Source organism: Pleurodeles waltl, chromosome 4_1, assembly GCF_031143425.1.
Source record: "Pleurodeles waltl isolate 20211129_DDA chromosome 4_1, aPleWal1.hap1.20221129, whole genome shotgun sequence".
NCBI classification, from domain to species: Eukaryota; Metazoa; Chordata; class Amphibia; order Caudata; family Salamandridae; genus Pleurodeles; species Pleurodeles waltl.
The window spans coordinates 316,407,851-316,435,233 of record NC_090442.1 but is presented as its reverse complement, the minus strand read 5'-3'; the positions used below and the strand labels follow the sequence as shown (position 1 = coordinate 316,435,233).

General features: G+C 46.2%; 1 protein-coding gene across 1 annotated transcript in view; it reads right to left on the bottom strand.

Annotated features, from left to right (window-relative positions):
- The window catches only part of DYRK4 (dual specificity tyrosine phosphorylation regulated kinase 4), a 1,116,119-nt gene that overhangs the window by 126,621 nt on the left and 962,115 nt on the right, over positions 1 to 27,383 (bottom strand). Inside the window, exon 12 of the mRNA XM_069230054.1 lies at positions 22,248 to 22,420. Within this exon, the coding sequence (XP_069086155.1) occupies positions 22,248 to 22,420 (173 nt within the window). The remainder of the gene's footprint in view (positions 1 to 22,247; positions 22,421 to 27,383) is intronic.

The window sequence follows — 27,383 nt, the reverse complement described above, 5'->3', positions numbered from 1 at the left end:
CCATCCTTCTTTCTCTATTTGTGTGCATCAGCATCGGCAGGTGAAGGAGTAGGGGACACAGGCGAGTGGGGATGCTGCAGGCCACGCAAGCCAGAGTGCTGCTACCAGCTACAGTGAGGGACCCAGTGGCATGGAGGGCAAGGGGAGTGCCACGGGCGAGACCAGATCATCAACATCATCTTCGGAATCCTCCAATGGACACTCCCTGGCGGTGGCGGACAATTCTGGGACCACCCCAGGACCATCATTGTCCGCCACTCCCCTTACTTCTGCCGCTCTCCCCATAGCTTCCCACCCAGTTGCCCATGCCTGCTTACCCGGAAGGGTGGACTTCTCCTTCACCGCAGGCACATCTGCCCTTGCCCCAGTCAGCTCTGCTGCCCTGCGGAGGTTATTGACCTCCTGAGGTCGATCTCTGTGGGTAGTCAACCATCGTGAATACCATCCAGGGACTGGCAGCTCAAGTCCAGCAGAGCAATGCATTCCTGGAGGGCAGTGGTGTGCTGGCTCACCTAGAGAGATGCTTTCAGGCTCTGGCCTCCACACTGATGTCAGCCAGTCACCCTTTGTCTACTGTACCCTTTCACCTACCCAAACCCCTCTTCCCAAACCCACCCAAAGCACAGAGAAACACAAGCATGCATCCACCTCAACAGCCAAAAGTACCACTGACGGACACAAGCACCACAAGACCCACCACCGCCAATCAGGCAAACAACAACCACCTGCAGACACACCAACATCCACTACCTGTACTGACCCACCACCCCTCCTTCACAGACACTACACCAGACACACCAGAAGCCACCACACCACCGTTAACAGATCCAGCCACACCTTCTATCTTACCGGCAGTCAGCACAATAGCAGACCCACAGACATCCACCCAAGTCACCACATCAGCACCCACCACAACCACCAACACACCCACATGCAGCACATCTACCATACATGCAGCCACCACCCCAACAGACAGTCACACATCCAGCATGGCATCTCCCAGCACTTCCTCCCCTTTTCACCCACCAGACACCCACCACCCACAAGCATTCATTGCACGCACTTGCACCCAAGACATCCACATCAACACTTCCTACTACCACCCCATCTACCTCCACTCTAAAACCTTTTTGCCATGGCCACCCCATGTGTCTAAAAAGCATTTCCTCTCAGAGTTTTCCCTGTCTCCTACTCCTCTCCCACCCCGTGATACCCTCAAACATTCTATGTCCTTGCCCAAGGCCAGCCCTTCCACTGCCTAGTCCTCCCTGCTAATACCCATGTCCCTCCCCCTGACAAGAAGTTGATCCCTCCCAAGCCCAAGGACTCCCCTCCCAAACCCAAACACAAATGCCCCTACCCTCTCTCCCCTAAACCCTAAGATGCCTGCCTGCCTCCTTGATGCCCCTACCCTGTGGAGGTCGTTTGGTAGTCTGGAGTCAAGTAAGGGCACACAGAGGTGCCATTTGTGCCCTTGGCATTGTGGACACTGGACTGCCCAATGGGCTGATATATATATATTTGTATTTATTTTCTTCCCAAACAAATGATCTTAATACATCTGGACCAACCTGTTATTGGCTTCGATGGTAACATACTTGTCTTGCATTTCTTTCCACATCGCTTTATTGTATTTGGCGCCTTTGTGTGTGACGTGTGTGTGTGTGTGGGTTGTGCTAGCTGTAGTGTCTGGCCTGCATGTGTGTGTGGCCCTGGCTTTTGTCCCGCTGTGATGGCTGTGTACTGTGTGTAGAAAATGTTTGTGTTTGGTACATGCATGTATGTAGATAAGTTGTGTTCTGTTTGTGTTGAGATGTGTAATGGTGGTGTTGTGTGTCCTTGTGGGCTTGTTGTGTGTGTGTGCGTGTGTGTGGTGATGGATATGTCAGATGTATTGTGTGTTGTGTTTGCGTGGTATGACGTATGTTTCGTTGTATTGCTGTGTGATTGTGTACATTGTATGTTACGCGTTGTTATGTGTTGTAGTATGTATGTGGTGTCAATGTGGAGGTTTGTGCTGAAATCACTTGACAAAACGTTTGTGTAGTTACGGTTGTGGTGTCATTGTGTGAATCAGTGCTGTTGTGTATTGTGGTGTTCGACTGTGCCAGTGCTCTGTATCTGCGAGTTGCTATATGTCTTGCACGTGTGTGTTGGCCGTGGTGTGTGTATGTGCGGATGGGTGTGTGGTTATGTGTGTGTGTCACCGTTGCCTGCCGCCCTGGATGTGTATGTTGTGTGTGCATGTGTACGTTGGGTTTTCCCTACATGGAATGACAGTGGCATGACCGCATTGGTGGTACTGGTGGTAGGTTGATTGTCTTCTGTCGGGAAGACCGCCATGGTCAGAATTTGGCGGTCACAGTGTCAGGTAGGTGTGTGTGCTCACAGTTGTTGTCTTCGTCGCTGGCTCCGGATTCGTCGTGCAAGCAGGAGCAGTGGAAGGACTTCTAGTTTGGGTTCCATGGCGGCACCAGATTGGTATGTGTTCCTGAAGGTGAGTGTCTCCTTTTATGCAGTTAGTTTCCGCCAGGGTTTTAATGGTGGCTCTACTGCTGCATAAACCTTGGCAGTGTGCAGCCTCATAAGGTGACAGGGGGGAACATGGTGTCTGCCGGTGTGAAGGTGTCTACTGCTCTCTGTGGTGGCATGACCGCACTGGCGGTACTGATGGTAGTTTGCCTGTCTTTTGTTGTGAAGACCGCTATGGTCATCATTTGGTGGTACGACGACATGGCGTAATGGAATCGTCAAACTCGTAATTACCCCCTTAGCCTCTTTTTTGGAAGTCAAAACCTCCAATGGAGCTTAGCTGGAGGCTGGAGCCAACAAGAATCCCAGGAGGCTGGATATCCCTTTGGTGAAGGATTGCTGAAAAGTATTTGCTGTTGTGGAGAACAACGTAGTGGGAGCCACTGCAAAATCAGGTGGACTCGCTATGCACCTTGAGGTTGATAGAAGAGCGTTGGGTCCCAGTCTTCGGTTGGTTCTCAAAACAGTTTTTAGCCAAAAATATTCTATGTCCCTAGTTTGGGATTTTGGCCCTCTGGGCACCTTTAACACCAGAACCAACGATCCACGGTTGGAGGGACACCACTTGGGCTGGGAGTACTCACTCAGGCTGGGTCCAGGTGTGGGTTCAAGATGGTTGGAGCCTTTTATGCCCCTGAGGCTCTGATCAGGTAGCTGGGGAACTAGCCCTTGGGGTTATTATGGTAGCTCTGGGCTCAAGCAGTGAAACAGGGCTCAAGCAGCAGGACAGACCTCTGTGGGTTCAGTGCAGGATTCAGGCAGCAAAGTAGTCCTTCCAGGTGCAGCAAAGCAGTCTTGTGGGATACACAGCAAGCCACAGCAGCAGAGTCCTTCTGCAGATTTCCAGAAAGTGAACTGAAAAGTGAGTCTTGGGGTCCTATTTTTATACATGGTATCTCTTTTGAAGTAGGCGAAGTTTCTAAAAAGTTCCGTGTGAAGTGCTTGAAGTTTCCTGCTTTCACTGCCCTTGCTGCCTGCATGAACAATGCAGGGGTGACAAGTCCTTTGTGTGAAGGCAAAGGACAGCCTATTCAGTTTCAAGTGGGGGTGTGCCCAGCTCAGTTCCTCCCTCTTGCCAGTTGATGGCTGTTGGAAATGGCCCTTCTGGCTGGCTTCTCAACTGTCATTAAGATCTGCTGAACTGGGAATGTATATGGACATATCACTTCCTAACAAAGAAGACATACAGCTCAACTGAGAAGAACTGCTGCTATAAGACTCTTATGTTTTCATGCCAAATTCTCTGACAAGAAATGTCTAGCTAGCACAATATGTTCACCAGGGAATGGTCAAGACATAAGTGCGGATTAGAGAAAAGGTGTGGGTGCTAGAATGAAATAAGAAAATGTCAGGTATCTGATGTGTGAAGTTGCCTGACCAAGGAGAAAGACTAAAACCCAATGCCTTTGAAAAACTCCATCAAGTATTATGACAAAAATCGGTGTGAACTTCTGCAGCACTCCCTATGGATTCCAGTGTTACACCATAGGGATTAATTTTGTTGCTGCCCTCGTACAAAAGTAGCCAAAATACCATCAGTGAAAAAATAATGCCAAAATGTAGAAAATTTCGACTATCAATATTAAATGCCCCATAATGCAAAAACAGACAACGATCGATCCTCACTAATTATAGCTATACATCTTCAACATCAACCACTGCTGTATCACTATAGTGAAGACAAAAACGAGCAGCTAGAGAACCTCATGCAAATGATGTAAAACACTTTGCATCAAACAGTGCAAATGGCAGACACAATGCTAGCTATCTTTAGGGTTTTGAATTAATACAGAAACAACCCAAACATGTCAGTGAGATGTTCCTTAGCCATCCTTTCACTCATTCATCCATCGATTTATCCATCCACCTTTTCACTCACTCACTCACCCATCCATCCACACTTTTACTCACACACCCATCCATCCATACTTTCATTCACTCATGCACCCATCCACTCTTTCACGTTACTTATGATCCTTTTTCTGCCGAGTTGCAGACTGAAGAGGTCCATTAAGAACTCCCTTCTCATTCCATATTCAGAATTTGGCAGTCACAGTGTCAGGTAGGTGTGTATGCTCACAGTTGTTGTCTTCGTCGCTGGTCCCGGAGTTGTTGTGCAAGCAGGAGCAGTGGAAGGACTTCCAGTTCGGGTTCCTTGGCGGCACCAGACTGGTATGTGTTCCTGAAGGTGAGTGTCTCCTTTTATGCAGTTAGTTTCCCCCAGGGTTTTCAAGGTGGCTCTACCGCTGCATAAACCTTGGCAGTGTGCAGCCTCGTAAGGTGACGGGGGGAACATGGTGTTCGCCGATGTGAAGGTGCCTACCGCTGTCTGTGGTGGCATGACCGCACTGGCAGTACTGGCAGTAGTTTGCCTGTCTTCTGTTGTGAAGACCGCCACGGTCATCATTTGGTGGTACAACGGCCGCCGCCGACATGGAATAATGGAACCGCCAAACTCGTAATTACCCCCTTTGTCTCTTGTTTGGAAATCAAAAACCTCCAATGGAACGTAGCTGGAGGCTGTACCAACAAGAATTCCAGGAGGCTGGATATCCTTTTGGTGAAGGATTGCTGAAAAGTATTTGCTGATGTGGAGAAGAACGTAGTGGGACCTGCTGCAAAATCAGGAGGACTCGCTTTGCACCTTGAGGTTGATAGAAGAGCAGTTGGGTCCCAGTCTTCGGTTGGTTCTCAAAACAGTTTTTAGCCAAAAATATTCTATGTTCCTAGTTTTGGATTTTGGCCCTCTGGGCACCTTTAACACCAGAACCAAGGATCCACGGTTGTAGGGACACCACTTGGGGCATTAGTACTCACTCAGGCTGGGTCCAGGTGTGGGTTCAAGATGGTTGGAGCCTTTTATGCCCCTGAGACTCTGATCATGTAGCTGGGCAACTAGCCCTTGGGGTTATTATGGTAGCTCTGGGCTTAAGCAGTGAAACAGGGCTGAAGCAGCAGGACAGACCTCTGTGGGTTCAGTGCAGGCTTCAGGCAGCAAAGTAGTCCTTCCAGGTGCAGCAAAGCAGTCTTGTGGGATACACAGCAAGCCACAGCAGCAGCCAGTCTTCTGAGAGTCCTTCTGCAGGTCCAGAAAGTGAACTGAAAAGTGAGTCTTGGGGTCCTATTTTTATACATGGTATCTCTTTTGAAGTAGGAGAAGTTTCTAAAGAATTCCATGTGAAGTCCCTGAAGTTTCCTGCTTTCCCTACCCTTGCTGCCTGCATGAACAATGCAGGGGTGACAAGCCCTTTGTGTGAAGGCAAAGGACAGCCTATTCAGTTGCAGTCCCCCCCTCTTGCCAGTTTATGGCTGTTGGAAATGGCCCTTCTGGCAGGTTGACCCCAAACTCTTCGCCTTACTCCTCTTCTTTTTCTGACCTTTTTTTTGTTGGCTTTAGGACTCTGAACACTTTACCACTGCTAACCAGTGCTATAGTGCATGTGCTCTCTTCTCCAAATATGGTACCATTGGTTTACACCTGTTTGGCATATTTAATTGACTTGTAAATCCCTTGTAAAGTGGTATACCATATACCCAGGGCCTGTGCAATACATGGTACTAGTGGGCCTGCAGCACTGATTGTGCCACACACTTCAGTAGCTCATAAACATGTCTATTGCCTGCCCTTGCACAGCCTGTGTGTGCAGTTTCACTGCCACTTCGACATGGCATTTAAAACCCTTTGCCATGCCTTAAACTCCCCTTTTGTTACATATAAGTCACCTCTAAGGTCGGCCCTAGGGAGCCTATAGGGCAGGATTGCTAAATAATTAAAAAGAAGGGCATGGACTTTTGTGTTTTACATGTCCTGGTATTAAAAACTTTCCAAAGTCGTTTTTCAGTACTGTGAGGCCTACTCCTCTCATAGGCCAGCATTGGGAATTCCTTAATATACTTTTAATCTTTAATTCCTGATCAGAAAGGAGTAGCATTGTCATGTTTCATACCTTTGGAATGGTAATGATAAATCCTCTTTACTATTAAAGTCAATTTAACATTACTATTTAGAAGTGTCACTTTTAGGAATCGGGCATTTTTATGCCCTTACTGCACTGTGTGCTTTGCAGCCTGTCTCCAATACACGTCTGGGGTAGGTGATAGCTGACTTTGTGAATTCTTCTACTGTAGACAGCTAAAAACACAGGCAGGTTAGGTGTGTCTGAGCACTCATCTGCATTCATCTGCATCTTGATAGGCCTTCCTGGGTAGGATGGGTGGAGGGGAGCTGACACACATGAATATGGAAGTGCCTGTCCCCACACAAAGGGCTGATTACTCCCTACTGATAGTCTGGAGCTAGGGCTGAGATGAAAGGGGGACCTGTGTGCTTCAGGGAGCTGCTTTGAAATCATTTTTACTTCAAAGGCACATTTGGGTAGAAGTTCTGGGGTTCCGACCCTACCAAATGAGTACACTACTGGACCTGGGAAGAACTCTGCTGGAGTAAGGACTCCTGTGCTACAAGGATTGCCACTCTGCTTGAGGAACTGCTTCACTGCTTTGCTGAGCTGCCCCTGCTGCCTGCTATTCTCTGCCCTACTGAGGATAAGGACTGGATCCATCTCACTTGAATCCAAAGTTACTCCGAAGGCGTGCTGCCTTGCTTCCTATGTTCTGAAGTTTCAGGGACACAATAGACTTCTTCCAACTCACCTGCTACAGATCCTGGATCTGTCTTCAATCAGCTCCTGACCCCCAAGAGGCGATTTTCCAGTCCTAGGCCCTTGGAAGTGTTTTTTCTGCTCTTTTTACTCTTAAAATCAAGCTTTTGGGCTCTTTGTGAATGCAAACTGGCCTGTTTGCACTGGTACCACGATGCTCTTCGCACCCCCGAATGGACTCTTGGCACCAAACTGGGAAGGTAAAACGTCAGTGGGACTACCTGGAACTGTATTCAACCTGTGGTTCATCGCGGTCGACCTGAACTTTGGATTTGCACCGGTCTCTAACGATCTCAAGTAACCTTTTGACCACTAATGACTTCTAAGCACTATTTTTAGTTTATTCTTTAAAAATTAATATCAAGACTTTTACTGGTTGAATTTTTGTTCTTAGTCTTGTTTTACTCAAATAAATATTCTCTATTTTTCTAAACCTGCATGGAGTATTTTTGTGGTGTTTTCATTGTGTTGTTGGGTGGGTGTGTTACACAAATACTTTACACATTGCTTCTTCAGATAAGCCTGACTGATGTGTGCCAAGCTACCAGAGGGTGAGCACAGGGTATCTTTTAGTGTGTATCTGACTTACCCTGGCTAGTATTGTGGTTCTTGCTTGTACAGGGTGCATACTCTGACAACCAGAAACCCAATTTCTAACAATAGCAGGTACACCTAATTCCTCTTGTGCGTGGCTGTCTGTGAGGAATAAACAAAGTTCAACTGCCAATTACACCCAGTCATGTGACCCAGGAACAGGCTGCAGGAATCAAATAGTTAGGGCCGTAAAAACCCAATGTCCTAAAAGTGGCATTTTCAATATTGTAATTTAAAATCCGACTTTATCATAAAAGAGGGTTTTTAATGGCAATTTCTCAGCCACCATAATGAAATGTTTACCCGTTCCCAATCAAAGGTTAGTACTTAATAAATGTAATAAGGCAACCAAATGCTATTATATGGGAGACGTAGGCCTCACAGAAGTGAAAAACAAATTTAGGAGTTTTTCACTAACAGGACATGGAAAACTTAAAGGTACATGTCCAACCTTTTAATTACAAAGCACCCTGTCCTATGGGCTACCTAGTCGGTATCTTAGGCGTGACATATACAATAAAAGGGGAGTTTAAGGCTTGGCAAGGGGGATATATTGCTAAGTCGAACTGGCAACTTAAAACTGCAATCAGGCTGCAATGGCAGGCCTGGGACATGTTTTAAGGGGCTACTTACGTCAACAGTACAATAGGGGCTGTAGGTCAATAGTAGCTTTTAATTTACAGACCCTGGGTATATGTAAACTTCTCTACAAGGAACTTATAGGTAAATTAAATATGCCAATCAGGCGCAAACCAATTTTACCATGTTTAGTGGTGGTTTACAGTGGTAAAGTGTACATAGTCCCAGAGCCAACAAAAACTAATTTGCGTAAAGAAGGCAGGGTCAAGGCAAACAATTTGTAGGAAGACCACTCTAAGGCTGACAGGTCTAACACCAATGATATTGTAAATATAGTTATGAGAAATGTAAAGCTTAGAAACACAATGAAAGGGAGAATTCATGTAAGACTCTGTCCTGGATGGGAAGGGGTCATCACAAATACTTCAGTTATCGTCACTTGATATAGCATCTCCAATGATGCTTCAGATATCTATGATACATTTCATTCTATCAATAGCTTGACATCGTTAATCCAGGTAAAGATCATTTGCATATGGGCAGAATACTTTAGAATGTAAATTTATTAGTTTGAGTCTGAATGAAGCAATGGGAGTGGAACACTGAAACACTGGTAGCACTGAAGAACATGGCTAGAGGAATCATAGCGAACCGTAATGGCATTGGGATGGAACCCTACTGAAATCTTTTACTTCCACACCGCCTTTCACTCCAGTGTTCCTTCGACACAATGTCAAAAGCTTTGGGATGCCTCTCGTTGAGGTCTAAGTAGCGCCACTAGATAAATCTCAAACATAACATACACTTTACACAGAGGGTTTAGCCACTGCACTATTCCTATCACACCGAGAAGCCACAATCATGAATGCTGTAATGTGCTCCTCATAAATAGGTTTTTCATTATTAAACTGTTGTGTGAAAATCCAGGGCAAGGCAATTTAAAAGAGATAACAGATGTGTTCTGGAGCTTCTCACACTGTGCATCCTGAGCAGGGACAACATTCAGGCACTCATATATATCCTTCTCTGGCCAATATTGTCTCCCTGCACATGGACAAGGCTGGTGGCTCCATTAGCTGCGAGCTGCTAAGCAAAGTGCTTTGTCATGTAAATACAGACCTGCACTTGAGATCTTGATTAGCAATTTGTAAAATTGTACTGTTGCAGATATAAAGACTTTCTACTTTTCAGAGGCTTATGACAAGGTAGTAACTTGTGCTCTAAGGTGGCAAAAGTATGCATTCACCTCTATGAAACATTCACATATTCTTTTACATGCCAGTGCCTAAGCAGCAGAGGCGAAGAAGTACCTCACAGCTGCAGATGTAATAGATAGAGTAAACAGTTCAATACTTGGGCTTCTCAACTGTCATTAAGATCTGCTGAGCTGGGAATGCATATGGACATATCACTTCCTAACAAAGAAGACATACAGCTCAACTGAGAAGAACTGCTGCTATAAGACTCTTATGCTTTCATGCCAAATTCTCTGACAAGAAATGTCTATCTAACACACTAGGTACAGCAGGGAATGGTCAAGATATAAGTGCGGATTAGAGAAAAGCTGTGGTTGCTAGAACAAAATAAGAAAATGTCAGGTATCTGATGTGTGAAGTTGCCTGACCAAGGAGAAAGACTAAAACCCAAAGCCTTTGAAAAACTCCATCAAGTATTATGGCAAAAATCGGTGTGAACTTCTGCAGCACTCCCTATGGATTCCAGTGTTTCACCATAGGGATTAATTTTGTTGCTGCCCTCATATAAAAGTAGACAAAATAACATCAGTGAAAAAATAATGCCAAAATGTAGAAAATTTCGACCATCAATTAAATGCCCCATATTGCAAAAACAGACAATGGTCGATTCTTACTTCTAATTATAGCTACACATCTTCAACATCAAGCACTGCTGTATCACTATAGTGAAGACAAAAACGAGCAGCTAGAGAAGCTCATGCAAATGATGTAAAACACTTTGCATCAAACAGTGCAAATGGCAGACACAATGCTAGCTATATTTAGATTTTTGAATTAATGCACAAACAACCCAAACATGTCAGTGAGATGTTCCTTGGTCATCCTTTCACTCATTCATCCATACATCTACCCACCCACCTTTTCACTCACTCACCCATCTATCCACACTTTTATTCACACACCCATCCATCCATCCATACTTTCACTCACTCATGCACTCATCCACCCTTTCACATTACTTATGATCCTTTTTTAGCAGAGATGCAGACTGAAGAGGTCCATTAAGAACTCCCTTCTCATTGTAGCTATTAACGCGGGGGTTCACAACACTCCTTGTTGATGGCATTGCATTTTTCTATGCCCTCTGGCAGAGGGAGGATGCAGTGCTTGATTGTCTTGAACAGCTTTCTGGTTCTGTTGGTGTATTCATTGATAATGTTGGTATAGTACTTCACTTTGGCTGATGTGATGAATCATCTGCATGTTGCACTAAGGACCTTCAGTATCAGAAGGCTCACTGAAGTTATGTTTTTCTTCAATTTTTCCATCTCTTTCTGTGGCTTTCAATATCTTGCACAGTCCCATGTCATGGTTCATAAACTCCTCTTTGTGCGGAGATTAACAGAAAAAGAAAGAGAAACAACAACATAGGGAGATACCGAAGAGTTTATTAATCAGACATACAGGTGGGTGGCTGGCTTTGTTCTGGACCGGCATCTTGTATAAAGTCCAAAATGCCCTTCGCAGTGTGTCCCTTCACAGTGATGGAAAGAAATGGCACCATGGAAATGAACTCATGAAGAAACACTTTCTGTTACGTGCAATCATTTCCTGTTCAAATAAGAAACAACAGGCCTGTCACACAATGGTTGAAGTAGAAGAGATGTCGGAGAAAAACTAGCTCCAATGGCTCCAGAGAAAGGAGATAGGAAAGCCCCTTCTAGTCAACAGAAAAGAACATCATAAAACATGGGCAATGGTAGCCAAATGTATGAAACCAATGAACCTCAAAAAGCCACAGGTTTATACTATCGCCTCAGTCAATTGGAAGGCCGAATAACTATTTTTCCTGGACTAAATCCACAAGCAGGAATAAGTTCCATTGTTCTAAGAACACTTCGTCCTACTTGCTTTTTGGAGATATTATGTGTATATGGTATACTTGATAGCAGATTAAATAGGTCAGGGCTAACACTCAAGCCTGTGCACCACACACTAACCATGCCAAGTTTGGCGGAGCAGGAAACTAAAAGGTTGTTTCCGCATTCAGTTGGGCACTAGAGGGATCATAGCGAACCGTAATGGCATTGGGATGGAACCCTACTGAAATCTTTTACTTCCACACCGCCTTTCACTCCAGTGTTCCTTCGACACAATGTCAAAAGCTCTGGGATGCCTCTCGTTGAGGTCTAAGTAGCGCCACTAGATAAATCTCAAACATAACATACACTTTACACAGAGTGTTTAGCCACTGTACTATTCCTATCACACCGAGAAGCCACAATCATGAATGCTGTAATGTGCTCCTCATAAATAGGTTTTTCATTATTAAACTGTTGTGTGAAAATCCAGGGCAAGGCAATGTAAAAGAGATAACAGATGTGTTCTGGAGCTTCTCACACTGTGCATCCTGAGCAGGGACAACATTCAGGCACTCATATATATCCTTCTCTGGCCAATATTGTCTCCCTGCACATGGACAAGGCTGGTGGCTTCATTAGCTGCGAGCTGCTAAGCAAAGTGCTTTGTCATATAAATACAGACCTGCACTTGAGATCTTGCATTAGCAATTTGTAAAATTGTACTGTTGCAGATATAAAGACTTTCTACTTTTCAGAGGCTTATGACAAGGTAGTAACTTGTGCTCTACGGTGGCAAAAGTGTGCATTCACCTCTATGAAACATTCACATATTCTTTTACATGCCAGTGCCTAAGCAGCAGAGGCGAAGAAGTACCTCACAGCTGCAGATGTAATAGATAGAGTAAACAGTTCAATACTTGGGCTTCTCAACTGTCATTAAGATCTGCTGAGATGGGAATGCATATGGACATATCACTTCCTAACAAAGAAGACATACAGCTCAACTGAGAAGAACTGCTGCTATAAGACTCTTATGCTTTCATGCCAAATTCTCTGACAAGAAATGTCTATCTAACACACTAGGTACAGCAGGGAATGGTCAAGATATAAGTGCGGATTAGAGAAAAGCTGTGGTTGCTAGAACAAAATAAGAAAATGTCAGGTATCTGATGTGTGAAGTTGCCTGACCAAGGAGAAAGACTAAAACCCAAAGCCTTTGAAAAACTCCATCAAGTATTATGACAAAAATCGGTGTGAACTTCTGCAGCACTCCCTATGGATTCCTGTGTTTCACCATAGGGATTAATTTTGTTGCTGCCCTCATATAAAAGTAGACAAAATAACATCAGTGAAAAAATAATGCCAAAATGTAGAAAATTTCGACCATCAATTAAATGCCCCATAATGCAAAAACAGACAACGGTCGATTCTTACTTCTAATTATAGCTACACATCTTCAACATCAAGCACTGCTGTATCACTATAGTGAAGACAAAAACGAGCAGCTAGAGAAGCTCATGCAAATGATGTAAAACACTTTGCATCAAACAGTGCAAATGGCAGACACAATGCTAGCTATATTTAGATTTTTTAATTAATACACAAACAACCCAAACATGTCAGTGAGATGTTCCTTGGTCATCCTTTCACTCATTCATCCATACATCTACCCACCCACCTTTTCACTCACTCACCCATCTATCCACACTTTTATTCACACACCCATCCATCCATCCATACTTTCACTCACTCATGCACTCATCCACTCTTTCACATTACTTATGATCCTTTTTCAGCAGAGATGCAGACCGAAGAGGTCCATTAAGAACTCCCTTCTCATTGTAGCTATTAACGCGGGGGTTCACAACACTCCTTGTTGATGGCATTGCATTTTTCTATGCCCTCTGGCAGAGGGAGGATGCAGTGCTTGATTGTCTTGAACAGCTTTCTGGTTCTGTTGGTGTATTCATTGATAATGTTGGTATAGTACTTCACTTTGGCTGATGTGATGAATCATCTGCATGTTGCACTAAGGACCTTCAGTATCAGAAGGCTCACTGAAGTTATGTTTTTCTTCAATTTTTCCATCTGTTTCTGTGGCTTTCAATATCTTGCACAGTCCCATGTCATGGTTCATAAACTCCTCTTTGTGCGGAGATTAACAGAAAAAGAAAGAGAAACAACAACATAGGGAGATACCGAAGAGTTTATTAATCAGACATACAGGTGGGTGGCTGGCTTTGTTCTGGACCGGCATCTTGTATAAAGTCCAAAATGCCCTTCGCAGTGTGTCCCTTCACAGTGATGGAAAGAAATGGCACCATGGAAATGAACTCATGAAGAAACACTTTCTGTTACGTGCAATCATTTCCTGTTCAAATAAGAAACAACAGGCCTGTCACACAATGGTTGAAATAGAAGAGATGTCGGAGAAAAACTAGCTCCAATGGCTCCAGAGAAAGGAGATAGGAAAGCCCCTTCTAGTCAACAGAAAAGAACATCATAAAACATGGGCAATGGTAGCCAAATGTATGATCCCAATGACCCTCAAAAAGCCACAGGTTTATACTATCGCCTCAGTCAATTGGAAGGCCGAATAACTATTTTTCCTGGACTAAATCCACAAGCAGGAATAAGTTCCATTGTTCTAAGAACACTTCGTCCTACTTGCTTTTTGGAGATATTATGTGTATATGGTATACTTGATAGCAGATTAAATAGGTCAGGGCTAACACTCAAGCCTGTGCACCACACACTAACCATGCCAAGTTTGGTGGAGCAGGAAACTAAAAGGTTGTTTCCGCATTCAGTTGGGCACTAGAGTCCAGGGCATCAGTTTACCAGGCTCAATCAGTGGACACCTGGGGCTGTATTACGGAAGTGCCTTGGGTGACGCAACGGGCGTTTGCACCCACTTTGCATGTCCACGAGTCATTTTGGTATTACATAAGGAGCCACAATGCTAATGCATCCCTTTCTGTAATACTGATAAGTGCTGGGGCAAATAAAGCGCCAGCGCTATAATCAGAGGGCATTCCCTCATCTGCAAGGGGGCGTGGCAAATGAGGGAATCCTTTTGTTTCTGTGCCCGCACCGTATTATAGACGCAAGTGCAGAGGCAAAGAAGCTGTCAGGTGGCTCACTGTCAGTGCGCCCCCTTATGGCAGCTCTCTGGAGGAGGGAAAGGGAGTCCCATGGACCCCTCAGACATTCCCTTGCAGGCTGGTGCAGTCACTCACTGCACCCACCTGCAAGGGGATCGCTAATCCCCCCTAAAAGTGCAAGCAGGTTCCTGCTTGCACTGTGAAACATGGAGAGCCTTCAAAGCAGCCACTTCATTTTTCACATGAATGTGCTGTCCCCAGGGCAGAGCGAGTTTGCAGCTGCCCTGGGAGCAGCGCATTCATCCTAATATGGCGCATTTTCCTTGTTTGAACCGAGAGCATCTTTTAAAAGGTGACCCCTGTTGCAAACAAGGAAAATGTGCTCTACCTGTGATACAGGCCCTGGTCGTATTACAGTTTAAGGTGCATTTTCCTTGTTTCCGCCTGGTGTACCTTTCAAAAGGTGTGTCTGGCGCAAACAAGGAGAGTTTGCCGTATTATACTGAATGCGCTGTCCCAGGGCAGCCGCAAACTTGTGCTGCCCTCGAGGCAGTGCATTCAAGAGAAATAAGGAGCAGCTGTTTAAAAGCTGCTCTGTGTTTCTCTGTGGCGGCGGCACATCACCTGTACTTTTAAGAGGGATTAGAGATCCCCTAGTAAATTGGTCAGTGATTGACTGCATCCACATGCAAGGGGATGTCTGAGGAGTCCATGGGACCCCTTCCTCCCCCTCCAGAGGGCTGCCACCTTTTAGTGGCGCACTTTCAGTGCATCTTCTAATGCCATGTTTGCCTCTGCGCCCATGTCGGTAATATGGCACGAGGGCAAAGTCAATTGATTCTCTGATTAAAATGGGTCCACGCCCCCATGCAAATGAGGGAGCGGCCTCTGATGATAGCACTGGTGCTATATGTGCACCAGCACTATCAATATTACAGAATGGGCTACACAAGCATCTGCAGCCCCTTCTGTAATACCAAAGTTCATGGGGGTGCCAAAGCGGGCATAAACATATTTTTTGCCACGGGCGCTTTACGTAATATGGCCTTGGTGTCTCCACACATCATTGTATCCATGGGGCTTTTACACATAACATTCAATTTACTATTTTTGTGCGAAGACACAGTTCAGCCATGGGCGTCCCCAGAACGTTTTTCAGGGGGAAAGGGTCGCAGATTGTTTTTGGCAGCCAAAGTAGTGCAGGCAGTGTAACACTACGGTGGCCGTAGTGTTATGCTACACTGTGAGGCTGCACGGCACGCCCCCCCAATCCCCTCCCACCCCTACTCCCTCAGGCACCCATGAATGCATCTTCTGTCACCCTGTCTTTTAAAAAACAGACATGACCATAACTGTACAAATGGCTCCCTGTACTCAGTAGTGTGCTTAGGCCAATATGAATAAGCTAATCATTTTGTTGTTGCTATTTTGTAATATAAAAACAACTATAATTGACACACTTATCTTTTGAAAAATAGTATCTAATTGTTGCACAGTTCACAATCCGTTCAAGTTGCATAACAAAGTAACATTCATATTTTAACATATTTAGGAGTCTGCAAAAAAACTCAAAACCATGATTTCATGCCATGCTCACAAACAGCATTATTCTAAAGGCCACATTTATTAAAAGGCTTCTGCAACACTGCTACATGTAGTCTTACCTCCTTTGCCAATACTATATGTACTTAATCTCGTTAATGATGTGCACATATAATTACCTACAATCGTATGCATAATAGTTGCATAACCAATACACCGTTAAATCCATAAGAACTGCCTCCTTCAGAAGCACTGTAGATAACAACACTATGGTGATGCCCCATTGTCTTTAGACCGTAATCTAAAATTATTGAAAACATGTAAAATCACATTGTACGAATATATCGTGCCTCTTCCACAACAAGTATAGACAAAAACATGTTATTTGCAACTTGTGCAAGCCGAATTTGCATCCAGGTGGTGACAAGCAATGGTGAAGCCAATAGGTTTTACTATTTTTATAGAAACAATGACATTTACATTTTCATAACCCTCCCAAGCTGCAAGTGGCACTTTCATAATGTAGGTTGCACTACCTCTTTTACTATGTGAAGATAGACATAGGCCCTTATTACGAGTCTGGTGGTCTACTGACCACAACACTCGCAGTGACGGGGCCACCTCCAACGGGCTGGCGGTGGGACTGCCATATTATGACTGTGGCAGAGCCGCCACGGTCGGACCCTCGACGGCAGCAGCTGGCGGTTGTAATCAGCCAGGTCAGTGCTGCCATAGGGATTACGAGTCACCATACCTCCAGCCTTTCCATGGCAGTTACACTGCCATGGAAAGGCTGGCGGAATGGCAGTATCAGGGGGCCCCTGTGGGCCCCGGCGCTGTCCTTGCACTTGGCATGGGCAGTGCAGGGGCCCACATGCACAGCCCCATCGCGCATTCCACTGCCCGAATTATGGGCAGTGGAATGCGCGACGGGTGCTGCTGCACCCGTTACACCACCACATTGCCCCTAGCTCCATTACGAGCCGGCTACAATGTCTTGTTCACCTAGTGAACCTGTAATAGGCCCGACGCTGTTCTGCCCCCACTGGCGGGCAGGTGGCGGGCGAGTTTGGGGGGCAGCTAAGGCCACCCGCCAAACTCATAATGAAGGCCATAGGGTTCTGATTGTGAGTTTTGAATTTCTGAGCATGGTAGATGTGGGAGGGGATTTCGATAACAAATGTAACAATTAATATTACCCTGTCAGAGAACTGGGGTATGGCGTATGTGTATATAACTGGTTATGCTCCTATTTTCTACTTTAAATAACATTGGAATTGTTTGTAGTTCAAATTAATGGAATTGAGGAAGAAAAAAAGTGTTGGAGTTCCTGACATGACTGCAGAGCTGGTATGCGTTGAGTCTCCTGTATTTTTTCACTGAGGAAGAGGCTGATAGCAAGGGAGTAGCCAGAAAATTAAAATACCCCCCCACTTCGAACTAAAGCTCTCATGGCATCAAGCAAATGAAGCAAGTCATCACAACCCTCCCCAGAAGAGCTCCTGTGTCTCTTTCATCCAAGCATTTTTCTGGCCCAGATTTATGTTAAAGTGGCGCAGCACGGTGCTGTGCTAAAAATAGCAGCGCCACGCTGTGCCACTTTAGAAATGCAGAGGTGGACGTATTTTGAGGAATACGGCGCACCCCTGCATTTCCCCCACGCATTTCCCCTGTGCAGCACACATAGAAGTACCAAAGCGTAATTTGAATGATTGTTTATGTGCAGGAAGACAATCTATAATGGCGATTTGGCACTTCTACGTGTGCTGCAAAATGCAGCACACATAGAAATACCAAAGCATCATTTTGAATGATTGTTTATGTGCAGGAATCTATCCCTTCCTGTATGTAAACAATGGTCCATGGCATTTTGCTTCTTCTATGTGTGCTGCAGAATGCAGCACACATAGAAAAAACTAAAAAACGTGGAGGAATAAAAGCATTCCTCCTCGTTCTGCCATGCTAACGCCATCCCAGCGGTGGTGTTAGCTTTTGGCGCTGCCTCAGGTTTATGACATTATGATAACTCGTAAATCTGAGGCAGCATCAAAAGCAATGGGTGTTGCGGTGGAACCCCCACTGCAAAACCCATTACACGCCCCTCTGACGCAGAAAAATGCATCAGAGGGGCCCATATTTACAAGGAGGAGTAACGACATAAAAAAGTGGCATTACACCTCCTTGTAAATATGGAGCAGTGCTTAGCGCCACCATAGTATCACAAAAAAAGACACTAAGGTGGCGCTAGGGGCTCTTAAATATGCCCCTCCTTCTTTTCTCCTTCCAACCACCTTCTGATAAAGTGCCATTATATCTTTACATCTGTCATCCATTCAGACTTTCATCCATCATTTAGTCTCTCACCATTCTGTCTATCCATCCATACCCAAACCTATCCATCCATCTCTACAGCTATCCATTACATGTACCCTTCCATCCATGTATCTATACATCCATCCAACCTTTCAGCTATCCATCTCTCCATCCATTCTTTACCTCATCCATCCTTTCAGTCATTCGTCCATCCCTTTGCTCATCCATTCATCCACCCTTTCACTCCAGCCATCCACCTGTTCACTCCATCCATCCTCACTTTCACTCATACATCCATCGAACTTTTCATTCAGCCATCCACTCATCCATCCATTCATTTACCCTTTCACTCATTCATCCATCCTTTCACTCACTCATTCTTCCACTCTTTTACTCATCTGTCCATCCATTCTCCCTCCCTTTCACTCATCCATCATTCTTTCACTCATCCTTCCATCCAACCTTTTATCCAGCCATCCACCTTCCCTCCCTTTCACTCATCCATCCATTCTTTCACTGATTTATCCACCCTTTTATCTACCCTACACTCCATCTCCCTTTCACTCATCCATCCATTCTTTCAGTCATCCACCCTTTCTCTCATCCATTCATCCTTTCACAAATCCATCCATCCTTACACTCATGCATCTATTCTTTCAGTCATCCATCCATCCTTTCACTCATCCATCCAACTTTTCTCTCATCCATCCATTCACCCTTTCACTCCATCCCTCCATCCATCCACTCTCCGTTACACTCATCCAGCTATTCTTTCTCTTTCTCTGATCCCCATCAACCCTTTTATCCATCTATCCACCCTCCTTTCCACTCATCTATCCATTCTTCACTCATCCATCCTTACACCCATCCTTTCATTGATTCATCCATCTATCCACCCTTCCTTTTACTCACCCATACACCTTTTCACTCTCATCCTTGACTGCCAAGTTGCAGACATAAGAGGCCCATCAAGAACTTCACCACTGCCGTAGCTGCTACGGTTGGGGGTTCATGACACCCTAGCATTAATCTTTTTTACTCATCCATCCATCTTGTTACTCCATCCATCCTTTTATTCAATCATGCATCCATACCTTCCTTCATCATCCATTCACCATTTCACTCATCCATCAATCCTTACATCCATCTATCCATTCTTTCACTTATCCATCTACACTTTTATCCATCCACCCTCTCTTTCACTAATCCATCAATTCTTTCACTCATCCATCCATTGATCCATCCACCCTTTCACTCACCCATCTATCCACCCTTTCACTCACAACCCATCCATACTTTCACTCACTCATGCACCCACCCATCCTTTCACGTTATTTATGAGCTTTTGTCTGAAGCGTTGCAGAGAGAAGAGGCCCATCAAGAACTTCATCCCGCAGTAGCTGCTACAGAGGTGGGGTTCATGACGCCACTGGTTGATGGCATTGCATTTTTCTGTGGAGTGAGGAATATGTGGGTCTGGCAGAGGGATGATGCTGTGCTTGATTGTCCTGAACAGCTTTCTGGTTCTGTTGGTACAGTACTTTGCTTTGGCTGGTGTGATGAGGTCTCTGCGTGTTGCACAAAGGGCCTTCAGTATCAAGAGGTTCTCCAGAGTTATGTTTTTCCTCCATTTTCTTTCATGTGTGTGGATGGATCATTTATTGTTATCAAGGTCTTTAAAATACCAGGAGTACCATAGTGCAGATGGCTTTGGCTTACATGTTCTAATTGGGGTGACGATGTTCACATAGCTTTCCCAAAAATGTTGAAGCTGTTTGGAAGGCTGCTGGCATTAGATGTGGAGTGAGATCAGTTCAAGCATTAAGTTGTTTACAAAGAAGTCTTTAACAGGTCTGAAGGTTTAGTCTTCCCTTTTATATCGACCTTGATTTGATGGTAAGAAACTGAGCAGAGAGCTAGGGTTGGTAAAGTGGCCTGTTCAGTCTAGGGGTATGGGTGGTTTGCATTCAATTGTTGGTGATGCTTAGAAGACAAGGTTGCGTATGTGGCCTTTGGAGTGTGTTGGTTGTGTGACAATTCTGTACCACCTTGAGGGTATGTATATGAGGATGAAGAGGTTGCCTTGCTCTGCTAACCACGTCCCCTGAAAACGCACATTGCCAGGCTCACACAGAACGCCTGTCTCATGGCCATTTGGGAATAGTCCTCAAAGTTCTGTTGCTGATCTTCTTAATTAAAACGCACGGGAAAAATTCACCCACTACAAAAACAGGAAAAGGACCATCTTTATGTGTATGGGGGCCAAGGGGCGTGCGGGTGTTCTTGCTGCCTCAGTGGCATTCTAAAATATGTTTGGCGTCAATGCCATTCTGAAAAGGTGCCGCACAGACTGCAAAAGACTTTGGGCTTGCTGGCGTGACTCAAGCTGATGCACTGACCTTGCAGCATGAACATTCTAAAATGACCACCAGGCATGCACATTGCTACGGTCATATATCACACTTGTATGGTGGCCAATTTAGAGTGGGCACATAGCTGTGTTGACGCCAGTGCTTAATTTGTAAATAAAAAGGTGCCGGTGCCCAAGGCCCTCCTCTTAAACACGCAGCTCCTGCAATTAAATGTGGGAACACGGAATACTGAGGCAGCGTAATCCTGAAGCCATCTCGGGCCTCTTCAATCCATTAAAGCCACTCCCTGCCCCTTCAGCTTGTGACGCTTTTTCGTTTTTCCCTTTATCCGTCTTACCATATGTGCCTTTTGCTCGCAGCAAATGCTTGAGGCTCCGCACCGGAAACAACAATCACAAATTAAGCACTGGTTGCCGCGCTTGTGAAATGGTTGCATGTGGGCGAGCTTGATCCACCATACAAACGGACGCATCAGTATATGATGGCGGATGAGTTCTTGTGGCCTCAGAGCTGTGATAAAATATGCTTTACTTCAAAGCCACTCGAAAAGGGCCACATCCTCAACCTTTTTACACAGGGAAAACTTTGCTTCACCTACAGCACAATGGCCATGAGGCAAATGCTAGGGAGCTATCCAACACAGAAGGACAGTCCATCACGCACATGTCTGAAGGCGGCCTATACGAAAAAGGAAATGGCTGAAGATGTATCACCCAAAGCCCCTCTTTGTACGTAGTTTGGTGTACACATTGTAAGGGTCTTGTATGTTTGTGTGTTAGTGTCAGGTGTTTGCGGGTTTTGAGAGATAGCTAAAACAGTCTGCAGTGAAACCCAAAAAGAGGCATATCAGAATTCACAAAGTGATTCTGGTTGGTGTGTGAAAGCTAAACTTGTTCCCATATGCATCTCATGCGTAAAAACTGGTCGGATGTCCAGCCTAACGCATATTCTGTGCACCCCGGATTCACATTGTGCTGATCACCTGGCCTGGACTAATCCTTTGCCAGTTAGGACACGAGTCACTGCTGTGGACAATCCTGATCTCTTTGTGCATCGACATAGACCACCACCACTATTGCACTATTAGTATGGAAATGAACGAGAACATGATTTCAGATGAAAGTCCTCTGAAATCGACAAGGTAAAGGCCTGGGAACTAGCTTGCATCATTCTATCCACTTCCGAGGTGGGAGCCAATGCTAACGAAATTACAAATCACACACCCTGTACTTCGTCCTGCACGGAGCGCTGAACTCGCAGCCCTGCAATGCTAATACATCACATAAAGACGGGTGTTTATCTCTTCGTGACTTTGGCACCTTAATAATAACTCTGCTGTCATACCATCGTCCACACACGCACATTTTGAATAGACCACCATGTCTCCCAATTCTAAATATTTACCAGAATCATTTCAAGATGTGCTTTACTTATATTTCAAAATCTCTTACAAATATAAGTTACTTGAACATCCAAAACAAAACCACACTACCTGCCTTTACTGTGTGAAGTCCAATATCTTTGTTTTTTGCTGCCGATTGAAAAGATGCATCTTTTAATGTTTTTGTCGCATTTGTCTTTGGTTTTATCTTCCGCACCTTGGCGCTCTGTATCCATGCATGCTGCAGTGCTTCATCTGGAGTAATGCGTTCTTCAGGATTCCACCTGAGACCCAAACAAATACCAAACAATTGAGCAGAGAATCTAGCTGAGATAAACGTATATATGACTGACATGGTGTTAGATTATTTACATCACAATGCATTACAATAAAAACATTACAATACATAAAGAAACAGAATTAGTTTAAAACATAGGATGGGAAAAGAAGGGAAAAACAATCAAAAATCATGTGTGTAACTTACAAAAAAACTGAACCTTGTGTAGCCATATTTATAGTAAGAAACTGGGTTATTGATTGAGATGTTTGATTAGTCCTAGCTCCAACAAAAACACATTTCAGAAAACAGGAGGAGTGTAGGAAAAACGTTTTGTGGAAGACCACACCAAGAATGTCAGGTTTCCCTCCCAACTGAAAGTAGGAAGAACTACCCACCCTTATGGGAGTGCTCATCACTAAGGCGAAAGACCCTGAAAAGACCATCAGCAATGGAGTGGTCATTCCCAGGATGGCGTTCCACTGTAAAAGTCCATTAGGGAAGACGGACCACCTCAACATTTTGGAATTCTCACCCCTCATTTGCATTTGCCATCTCAGTGCTCTGTGGTCTGTATGAATCCGGAAATATGTCCCAAACAAGTATAGTCTCAACTTCTTCAGTATCCAGACCACAGCAAAAGCCTCCCTCTCAATTGCACTCCACCTCTTGTTCTCTCAACTGTACCCTCCTGCTGATGACGGCTACTGTTTGGTCTAGGCCCTCTTCATTTAGCTGTGAGAGCACAGCTCTTATGGTGTGCTCTGAGGTGTCTGTCTGGACAGTAAACTTCTGGACAGGTATGGCCCTTGAGTACTGATGCTATACAGAAGGTCTCCCTCAGGATGTCAAAGACTTCCCGCCAGGTCTTGGTCCAGATCACCTTCATGAGCTGCTTTCTTGAAGTCAGCTCAGTCAAGGGGGCACCAATTGTGCCCTAGCCCATGACAAACCTGCTGTAGTATCCGGTAAGGCTTAGGAAAACCTAACCTCAGTGTGTGTCCTGGGGGTGGGTGTTTCCAAGCCAGGAGAGTATAAATCCTGGCTTGGAATGGCTGCACCTTGTTCCCACCCAATTGGTGTCCCAGGTAGACCACAGATCCCTGCCCTATCTCACACTTGCTGGTCATGACAGTCAAGCCTGCCTGCTGCAGGACCTGAAGCACCTCCTGGAGGTGGATAGGTGTTCCTACCAACTGGGCCAAAGACTGCAATGTCATCCAGGCTGGCAGGACTGAAAGCCTCCATCTCAGCCTGGACCCTGTTAATTAACCTCTGGAAGGTGGCAAGGGTATACTTTAACCCAAAGGACCTCACCCTGAATTGAAAGTAACCCTCTGGGGTGGACAATGCAGACCTTTCCTTAGCCCACTCAAGTTAAAGGCAATCTGCCAATACCAAAAGTTTAAATCAAAGGTACCTAGGAGCTTGGCAGCTTCCAACTTATCTATGAGCTCATCACCTCTAGAGATGGGGTGAGCATCAGTCTTTGTGTGTCCACACAGTACCTGATTTCAGAGACGGGGCCTGCTGGGGCGGCTTTGGGGACCAGCACCACTGGCCTAGACCAAAGACTATTGGAATGCTCAATCACCCCTAACTCCAGCATCTTGGAGACTTCCTCCTTGTCTGATAGCCTGTAAATCATATTATTCACCGGCATGCTGACCTCAGTATCAATATTATGGGTAGATAGATGAGTGAGGCCCGGAGCTAGTGAGAATAGGAAGGCAAACTGCCCCAGAAAGTGATGGCAGTCTCTCTGCTGCTCTTGGGCCATGATAGAGGACTGACTGACACCTCCCACAGACCCATCCTGCTCCTTACAAGATAGGAAGTCAAGATGAGGTTCACTCTCCTCTGCTTCATCATCTGTCACCAGGAGCATGGTGACCTCAGACTCTTATAGTGGGGCTGAGGTGATTGACAAGCAAGACCCTTAAAGGGCTCCTGGGGGTCTTGAGGTCCACCATGTAGGTAAACTTCACCTTTCTCTCTTTCACCTCATAAGCCCCAGACAAGCAGTCTTGTAGGGCCCTGGGCTTCACTGATTCAATCACTGAACCTTTTTGTGCCAGGTTGAAACTCCACTAGATTGGCCTTTGGGTCATGCCAATAGCTTTATTACCTCCTGCCTGACTTCCAGGTTCTCAGTAGCCATCTTACAGAAGCTCTTCATCTAAGTCATGAGAGCTAACATGAAGAACTACATTCTGGTTGGGATTCTTGGGCGCTTATTCTCATCCCTCCTTTACAAGACTGAGAGAACCCTAAGAGGGTGGGATACAGGAATTAAAAGGAACTGAACCCAACTCCTTTCTGTGGCACATCCCTATAGGCAAGAAGAAGGTATGCAAGAGGATGTACCACTTCTGCCTCATAGGCTCTGAAAAATCTGTAATTATGCCTTTGAGGATCTTGTTTACCCTGTATACAAGCCCATTGGTCTGAGGGTAATAGGATGTGGAGAACTTATTTGTTACCCAACACTCTTCCCACATTGATTTTATGCATGCAAACATGAAGTTGGTGCCCCTCTCAGACACATAGGCCCTCATTCTGACCTTGGCGGTCGGCGGAGAGGCGGCGGTCGGACCGCGAACAGACCGGCGGTATTAAAAATGGCATTCTGACCGCGGCGGTCCCCGCCGCGACCGACTGCCACTTCCCCACTCCGACAGCCACGGCGGTCATGACCGACGGGCTGGAGTCTGCGCACTCCGGTCCGGCGGTCGACCCAAGACCGCCAACGCTATCATGACCCTGCTTACCGCCGCGGTTTCTTGCGTTCGGGAACCGCCATGCGAACCATGGCGGTAGGCACTATCGGGGCCAGGGAATTCCTTCCCTGGCACTGATAGGGGTCTCCCCCACCCCCCACTGCCCCCCCGAGTCCTCCCCCCACACCCTCCACCCCCCTGCCACCCCCCAGAGGTGGTACGAACCCCCTCCCCACCCCCACCCCGACATGCACATACACGCACCCCGACATGCACACACCCCCAACATGCACATATTCACACCCCCTACACACACACATACACAACGGGGACACATACCCGCACACATACATGCCGACATGCGCACCCGCCGAACTACACACATTGCCCATAGGCACAGCAGCAATCCCCGCCCGCATGCACGCACTCACACACCCCCTCTACACACTCACACGCACACCCCCATGCACGCACACATCACACAACACCCCCCCACCCCCTCCCCTCACGGACGATCAACTTACCTTGTGCGTTGGTCCTCCGGGAGGCGACGGGAGCCATAGGGACGTGACCGCCAACAGAAGACCGCCAACAGAAGACCGCCACACAGAAATGTGGGTCGTAATTCTGGGGGCGGTGTTCTGCTGGCGTGGCGGTGGAGGTTGACCAGTCTCCACTTTCCCGCCGACCGCCAGTGTGGCTGCTGGCGGTATTCCGGCGGAACGCTCCCAGCGGTCGGAATACGCGCAGCGGCATACCGCCGCGGTCGGCGGTCTTTACCGCGGCGGTAACTCGGCGGTCTTGCGAAAAGACTGCCAAGGTCAGAATGAGGGCCATAATCTTTGGGCAACCAACTTGGGTAAAAATCCCCATTGGGCCCTGCTCACTACAAGTTCAGTCTCAGTCCTTAGAGGTAAGTCCTCTGGGTACCTAGTGGCTGGGTCCACTAAGATCAGGATAAACCTGTTGCCTAGGAAGGGGAAGGGCGCCATCTCCTTGCCACTAGGGTAACCTCTGCACTACCCCCATGCTAACAGGGACAACGTCTTCCCCAAGTGCTACACTGCCTAACTCTGGTGTCTGCCCACCAGTAAGTAGGGGCCTCTGCTGTTGGGCATTTGGGGCATTTGGTGTATCCCTTGATTTGTCCATATCTATCGCATTTGGGATTTAGCTTCCCTGGCTTATTTTCAGAGAACCCATTCTTCTTGTAGTCAGGTTGGTATGGGGTGTCCTTCCCGAGAACTGTTTTAGAGAACTCTTTATTTTTATTTTTGTCTCCCCCCTTCTTTTTTCTGTCAAGGACCTTGCCCACCCTTTTTTGTCCAACCTTTTAGGGATCCCAGATTTATGGACACGGTGATGCTAACCAAGAGTTCTGCCTCCTAGGCAAGCTCCCTAGGTGAAGTGAGCTGGATGTCAGTTAATTGTTAGTGCAACTCTGTGAAGCAAGTACTGAGCATGTGCTCCTCCGAATTCAGGTCCATTGAAGTCAGTCACCTTACTGCCCTCACCCGACCACTCAGTGCCTTACTGGAAAAATCACAGAAATCCACCCAGGACTTGTTTGGCAGCTTCTGGCTGCCCTAAATTTAATGCAGTACATCTCTAGGTGAGCCCAAACTTACTAAAAAGAAAGGCTTTCGTGGGGCTGTACCTCATCCAGTGCCATACCTTTAATGTGAGCAGTGTATCACTACCCACTGTAGGCATGTGTTTCCAGGGACTTGGGCCCCAATCCTCCCCCCGGATCCTGTGCATCCTCAGGGCCATCTCATAGGTTGAAAACTATTTGATTTGACATTATCATCCTGTCATAACCCAAGAACAACATCTGATGAGTAGCACTAACCTGTGGTATCTGGTCCAGCGGGTGTGATGCACAATGAGAGACATACAGTGCCCCTCAGTGGTCCATGGAGTAGCCAACAAGTCACTCAGGGCAGAGGGCCAACCCCTAGAAGCCGTGAGAAGCGGGCTGGGCTGCAGAGCCTTTTTTCTATCTAGGCCCTGAGGCAACCCCTCCTCTATGAGTGGCCAATACTCGCTAGACACAGCCTTCTGTGTGCAGCAGAAGGTTAGCTGCAGGGCCTGGCCTCTGAACAGGCTCTTTGCCCAACCCACCATGGGTGGCCAACCTCTTGTTGCACAAGGCCAAAGGCCTACGCCTGTGTGCAGCCCTAGGCCCAGCCCTGCTGCACCCTTCCCCTGTGGAACCGATCCCTTACGGATGCCCAATGTCACCAACCC